Source organism: Antedon mediterranea, chromosome 3, assembly GCF_964355755.1.
Source record: "Antedon mediterranea chromosome 3, ecAntMedi1.1, whole genome shotgun sequence".
In the NCBI taxonomy this organism is placed as follows: Eukaryota; Metazoa; Echinodermata; class Crinoidea; order Comatulida; family Antedonidae; genus Antedon; species Antedon mediterranea.
In genome coordinates this window covers 7,107,911-7,115,596 of record NC_092672.1, presented here as the reverse complement: position 1 = coordinate 7,115,596, position 7,686 = coordinate 7,107,911, and the positions used below count along the sequence as shown (strand labels likewise).

The following is a 7,686-nucleotide window of genomic DNA, read 5'->3' as shown; positions in this document are numbered from 1 at the left end:
CTAAGTGAACACCAGTTGATTGCTCTTGTAAGCAGATAAATTCAGTAACTCTTCTATCACTGTCGCAAATATAATTCCATTCGCTATTAATGTATGCCTGCGCATACCCCGAGTTCCTAGTATACCCATCAGCAAATCTTGATCCACCTGTAAATATTATAAATACAAATTATTATAGACAAATGGCTTACGATTATTAGCTGCATTATGTCATTATTAAAACATTTTTTCTGTCAAGAAAACAATATTTTGTTGATTAAAGGTCAGTCATTTTTTACTATAAATTTCGTAGCTGGATGAAGATTATCTTATGTTTACAACAATGGACACATATTAAAGGGAAACTTTAGAGATTCAACTGAGAGTCTGTCAACAGTATTAATATACAATGTTTGCCCCTCGTTTTACCCGGAGGCCTAAATGTCCATGAAAAGAGGTTTCCTCTGAAAAGGATGTTTTCTGTAAAGGTGTTTATCTAAATAGAGTGTCCCAAAGAAGACGTTCTAATGTCAAATGTCTTGGTTATAGGCTGAATATAATATTGGTTAAACATAAATATTTTGGCACACATGGCGTTTCATACTTATAATACCTGAGCTCGAAATTGTCCAGACAAATTCGAAACGTCGATGTGTGGATTAATATAAAAAGATAATATATAACAACTTAGGGAAAGTTAATGTTTGTATATCAAGAATTTGTCCCTGCTTAATAATGTATATTTAAGTACTGCATTTGCTTACTTCCAATGCATGACAGCTTCACAAAACTTGTGCACATTTGTTCAGGCACAATATTGAAAGAGCATTCTTCAAATCTACTCTCTATTCCTGTGCAATTAATTTCTCGTATGGTTGTTGTGCCGTTGTCACTGTCAATGTCAGTGACATTTAAAACACCATCAAAGTTGAGTTGACTGCAGATTACTTCACCAACTTTAATGTTAAAATCAACCGAACATACTTTATGCCAAGCAGAGCTTGTAAAGATTTCAAGTGGTCCATCTGATTCAAACTGTCCAGTTAATCTTACGCCATCTGAGGAAATATCATAACCACTATTAAAAGATAAATTAATATTTAAAATACCCACCCAGAATCTTCTCTCCGCCCTTTAATACATTTACAAGATGTAGGCCTAGTACATGTTTCTTTAAAAGAAAACATCTAAAATTGAGGAGCTGGTGTTATAATAATATATTGTGAAATAAGACTAAGTACACTAAATTGTTTTAAGAAAATACTATTTAATGTATAATAATTGTCATACATTTATCATTGACATAATCAGTGCAGGTTAAATTTAGTACAAATGTTAATATATTTAAAAGAAATTCTAAACTCATCAGATACCTTTTGGCAAACAATATTGCATTGCATATTCTTACCAGTTGAACATCTAATCCCAGATTGTTGGTCAATATCATAGGTAGTATATATCGAACAGTCAGATAATTCTTTCTCATTTCCTTTACATTCGACTTGATAAGAAGGCAGGTCAAAGGCAGTACCATATATTCCACAGCAATCCGAGAACTCAGCAGAAGGAAAGTGAAGCGAACGACAAATGACGTCGGCTTCGCTGATATGTAGATCCCTTATTGTTGAAAACTCACCAAAATAATTGAACTCTACACGCCCTTCATTCAGATTATCACCACCAACAAGTCGAATTGTCACTTTAAAAAAGGGGTAAACAAGTTGATCTTCAAAGTGGTACATGCATGATTTTTTGAAATTACAATTTAATATTAGAAGCTTTCGATTTTAAACGACCGGCGACCATGAGGAAATTATTTGGACGTGTGTCCGCGATCTCCACCTCGACACAGATTTGATGGTTTCTGTGTTCAGGCGACGACCGCCGACACATCAGTTGACCTGGCCTAGGTTGGTCATAACAAATCGTAGCTCCCTTTTAACTTACAAGGTGAACATACTATCCCGACATCATTTGCATGAGTGCATTGTGGATCTTCCGATGAATCCATTGGATTACACGTAGGATATTCAATACAACCATTAATATTCGACCAAATTCTCCCATTCCCTTCTCCAAAGCTATACACCAAATATTCGTCAACACCTTCATAACCAAGACTCTTACAGACTAATGAAGCATCAGCTTCGGTCCAGCCAACAGAACAAACAGTACCAGAAATATCACCTTTCAGTTCAAGTCGACCTTCTCGTTTTACATTGCCACCAACAAGAGTTATAACTTCATTGTTATCTGGAAAATAGATTACAATGTGATTATGACAACTGGTCTAAATAATCTATACATTTTTTCTAAAATGAATGTAAAACTATATTATTTGAAACCCATCCCAGGACCGACAGGTATATTTGCTTGTAATCATATTTGTTGATACTTATTAAACAAATAGCTGAACAAAAAAAATCAATAATATTCGTTAAACTCACAATACAAATATTCTGAGTAGTAGTAGTAGTAGTAGTAGTAGTAGTAAGAGTAATAATATTCTGAAGAAAATATTGAATATGAGCTTGGATCTAGATACCAGGGTGAATCTGGATATGAGTTTGAATCTGGATACCAAGTTGTATCTAGATATGAGATTGAATCTGGATATGAAGTTGAATGAGGATTTGAGGTTGTATCTGGATATGAGGTTGTATCTGGATATGATGTTGTATCTGGATATGATATTGAATCTGGATATGATGTTGTATCTGGATATAAGGTTGTATCTGGATACGAGGTTGTATCTGGATATGAGGTTGTATCTGGATATGAGATTGAATCTTGATATGAGGTTGTATCTGGATATAAGTTCGAATGTGGATATGAAGTTGAAACTGGATATAAGGTTGTATCTGGATACGAGGTTGAATCTGGGTACAAAGTTGGATCGGGATATAAGGTTGAATCTGAAATAAACCGAAGAGCCTTGCATTAGATCACATTTTTCTATAATATTACTCCATTTCACTATAATTTAGATGAAGCGTGTAATAATCTTCTTCTTTCTCTTCTTTTCAACTTTGAGACTTACTGAGAAGAAGGATAAGTTAAGATCAACCCAGTATGCAATAGAACGGAAAATACTTGGCATAACAATAATGGACAAGGTACCATGCAAAAGGAAAGATATAATAAACAGAGATCTACTTCAAGCAAAAACATGTGGACAAGCAGGACTATACAGTTTGGCAGACAAGGATAGCGAACAGCAAAAGAAGCAAACTCAAAGGGAGATGGAGATGACATGACATGACATGACATGACATGAGAAAACAACTGGTTCAGAATAGCAAAAGAGAAAAGTAAATGGAGAGATTTGGAGGAGGGATGCCCTGTAGTGGACTGCTAAATCATGAAGAAGAAAAGAAGAAGAAGACGAAGAACTTAGGTCTATCACATAAATCTGTCTAACTTTCACTGAATTATAAAAATTAACGTAGTAAGCAAGGTATATTACAAATAACCCATCAAGGTTCCACAATTATGCTAATTGATGATGATGATGTATAGGATCTCTTTTGAAACAGGTATAGAAATAATACACGAACCATTGCTAGCACTTGAGGTTATAGTTGTAAACAGCATAATCAACTTTATAGCGTGACGGTAAGCTGCCATTACAGTTCTGTGGAGAAACAAGTAACTTTATCGTAATATGTAGCTATTCAGAATAGGTTTATTTTAGAATAATATGGATTTTGCGCTTGGATATTATAAGACAATGGCCGTCCATCAAACATTATAACATGTATTAAAATTACGTAATGCACCATACTTGTGACTAAGATGACTGGCGATAGTCAGTTAATCTTATCGAATGGCAGCTGCAAAATCGATTGATCAGAGTAGACGTTATTCCCTCTGAATTCATTTTTCAGCACAAACAGAAAATAAAACCTGAATTCTGGGCTTGAAATTATCGACAAACACGTCTTTTCACTTCATGCACCGTAAACAAAAATGCAATTGTAAACATTATTTCATAAATTTGAGTAAATAATGCAGTGAAGTGTTAATTTAATTAATTTTAAACGTATGCATGTACACAGTAATCAATTTCTGATTATTAATTATGAATTATTATAAGCATTATTGGTTGTAAGTCTAAAATAGAAAAAACCAAAATAAATTACCATATATTAAAGACACAGAATCAGTTTTATCAACCCAATAACCTCATTTTGCAATTTAAGTTGATATTATCTGGTTTTGTTTTGCTTGTCGTTTATTTATGGCAATAATAGTGAATGAATGAATAACCATTGCTCATGCTATAACTTAACTTTGATGGAAGTGTAGACGATGGTTCTCGGACTGATAATGACTCGAGTAAAAAGGTTTTAGAAGGAAGTCTTGGCTTGGACGTTTTCGGTCGGTTACCATTACTGAAATGCTTGCTGTTGTCAATGTTTCACAGTCTTAGATTAATAACAATTTAACGTATAGTTTATTCAAATAAATACCATCCTCTTGGTATAATTAATACATTATTTAGTTTAAACATCTTTTGAAACTAACTTCAGCGACACAGTGGGGCGATTTGTCCTAAGAAGGGAGACGTTTCAGAGGGTCCTAACGGGACACAGTCCTGCCAGCTTACTCAACAGTGGGTTTCATTCGATTTCAAACAAAAGGTCTTATCATCAGTTCTCCCGATTTAATTTGTTTTTGTATTTTTTTATATTATTCTCCACAATATAGTCCGATGCTTTATGAATATATTTAATTTGATCTTTATTAATTTGCAGTATAATTTTTATTTTGCTAACTAATGTACTTTCAAACGCGGTTCGAAAATAAACAAACAACTATAATGGCTATCGCCACCAACGGCCAACTTAGTTGAACACGTGAAGTTGCAAGGTGATGACTCACCGTGAACCCGGAACTAACTTTACCGCCGATGAAACCCTACATTTCGTTTTTAAATCGTCCATGATATCTTCCTAATAAAGAAATATTGAACACTATTGTAATAGGTTTCGCGGTAAATATTTCATTAAGTAATTATCGAGTGACTCATAATGGAGTATAAATTGTATGTGCATACTTTTGGATTTAATAGACTTATCTTGTACAATATGAGTTATGCCTATGGGACAATAGAAGGGAAGATATTATGTGAGATTGTGTATACATTCTTAAACATCATACATGCTTATATAATGTACTGTACATGCTTTTTACCCATGGTTATTCAGCATATTATAATAACGACGTAAAATACAGTTAAATTTCCGCAGTTAATATGGTCTGCTTTTGGGATTCATTGCTGCAATTTATTAAGAAATGTGATTACGGCTTACTTACTTATTTTTTTGCATCATGTTTAGACCGAATGTTTATTAACAATTTGGTAATTTTTATTTAAGGGGGTTTCTTTCGAAATGAGGTGAACACAAACGTGACGTGTTTCACGATTGAAAAGCGCGACTGTTTTAGTTACTTTCAACATTCATAACATGTGCACGTGTGCCTGAAATGTTTTAAAGCCAATTTGAATTAAAAAAAAAAATACCCTCCCTCAAACCATGATCCACCTATAATAATCTGATTGTTCAGTCCAAGCCCGTAGGGTTTTACATGGTTGGTTTGTCATGAGGAGTCATGCATTTTTACTGCTGAAATCTAGTTTGAAAAGAGGGAAAGGCAAATCCTCAAACCACACACACAGCACCTCTCTCCATAGGATTATTATCTGGAGTACCACGGCACTGACTTTGTACCAATGCTACATGCTGTAAGTTTCTCCTCAATCTACAGGTGTTCTACTGCTTTCCAAGACTTCAAAAAAACTAAGCAACATTTTTGGAAACATTTTTTTGTAGAAAGAAAATAAGGGGGAATATTGAAATGAAAGATAATTACCTGCAGTTACTTCCTCGAGTTAGTGGCGTACTAGGCCTACATATTCCATTCGAAAATAAAAGTATAAAAATACAATAAATATTCTTTGAAAGACCACTAAGATTTTGAAACGAAAGTAGTATTTCAATATCCAACTAGATTTAATTCGTCACTATGACGAATTATAGGTTATATGCATTGATTTAAATAAAGATAATTGATTTTTGAAAGATATATTGATTGATTGATTTTGTCAGAATCTTTAATTATTTATAATATATGATAGGACCTTGCTAACGCGAACACCATAGCCGGTATCACAATCCGATCAAAGATCCATATGCGTATAATGTCATAAACCACATTTGTTGTTACATAATAATAAAGACATAAGTTAATTTTTATCTAGATTTCATTATAAATCATGTGTATAATCTATACACTAAGAAATAAATTTGAACAAACAATACGGATAATAAAAAAAAAATCTTATTTCGTTTCCCAAGGTGAGACTCGAACTCGGTACCTTGAATGCCATAGATACGAGCACAGACCATTGAGCCATACACAACTGACTAAAAGTTGGAGAAAAATTCCTCCGTGTATTTACTATGCAGTAACCACTTTGGTGCAGATAGATTATTACATACCGCAATGAATTATAATTTTTTACTATGATGACATCTTTAAAAATTGAAAAAAAATGATGCACTGTCAAACTATATACTTTTACCTTTAATATATGAACTTCTTAAGGAAGAAAGTTAATGTTAAGTTTGTTATTTTGGCCTAAGAAAATGTTATAATTTGTTTGATTGTCGAAATTAATTTTGTTAAATTTAATATGCCATTAATGATGACTTAATCAACTTTTGTTCTTCTAATTTCATAATAAATCATACATATGATACATACACTTCAAGAAAATTAAATAAAAAATAGGTGTTCCCGAGCATCCTAACGATATATATTAATTTTAAAATTTAGCATATTTTCACCATTTTGTTAACTTACACGTGCGTAGCCTGTCACATTTGACGTGCTCGTATAACGCTGTTTCGCGTTGAAAAGTGAATAAAATATGATAATATTATTAAAGAAAGGTTATACAACAGTAATCGGACAAAAACAGTGCGCATTAACGTTTGACGCGCAGTGCACGTGCAAAAATCTGCGCACTCATGGCAATTTTTTAAACGCTTAAAATTGCCTGAAACGTACTCTAATTTCATCGAAAATAAATTCTGACAATTTTCAACATTTTAAGCGCGCGTACGCATGCGTTATATGCGCTACGCACGTAATTGTATTGCCATATGATGAAATATGACCTGAAATTTATGAGTACCAAATTTTGTTTAATTGTGATTCATGCTTGTGAAGATATGATTACAAACGTGATTTCGTTAAATCACGCGTAGACCGCGTAATTTTTGATTGCGCATCGTGAAAACATAACCACTTCGATTCCTGGCCATAAGGAATATACTCTGAAAAATTGACTTAGATAGATGAAACTGATGCCAAGATAATTCACGGACAAATAGTGCTAAGGAAAGAATAAATAAACTAGATTTAATTCGTCACTATGACGAATTATAGGTTATATGCCTTGATTTAAATAAAGATAATTGATTTTTAAAAGATATATTGATTGATTGATTTTCTCAGAATCTTTAATTATTTATAATATATGATAGGACCTTGCTAACGCGAACACCATAGCCGGTATCACAATCCGATCAAAGATCCATCTGCGTATAATGTCATAAACCACATTTGTTGTTACATAATAAAATAAAGACATAAGTTAATTTTTATCTAGATTTCATTATAAATCATGTGTATAAT

General features: G+C 33.0%; 1 protein-coding gene across 1 annotated transcript; it reads right to left on the bottom strand.

Annotated features, from left to right (window-relative positions):
• LOC140043968 (neurotrypsin-like) lies at nt 1–5,892 on the bottom strand. The gene is made up of 6 exons (XM_072088453.1): nt 5,857–5,892; nt 3,537–3,613; nt 1,927–2,232; nt 1,388–1,678; nt 766–1,037; nt 1–147 (listed from the first exon to the last, which is right to left on the bottom strand). Exons 2-6 carry the CDS (start codon nt 3,604–3,606, stop codon nt 1–3), a joined length of 1,086 nt encoding a protein of 361 aa, XP_071944554.1. The 5' UTR covers nt 3,607–3,613; nt 5,857–5,892.
• Between the last annotated feature and the right edge of the window lie 1,794 nt (nt 5,893–7,686).

Excerpts from the sequence above, each read along its gene's own strand:
- LOC140043968 (XM_072088453.1), bottom strand. The coding sequence starts at position 3,606 with ATGGCAGCTTACCGTCACGCTATAAAGTTGATTATGCTGTTTACAACT. Across the intron at positions 2,233-3,536 it reads AACCTCAAGTGCTAGCAATG|ATAACAATGAAGTTATAACT; the intron begins GTTCGTGTATTA and ends TCTATTTTCCAG. Across the intron at positions 1,038-1,387 it reads TGGGATTAGATGTTCAACTG|ATGGCGTAAGATTAACTGGA; the intron begins GTAAGAATATGC and ends ATATTTCCTCAG.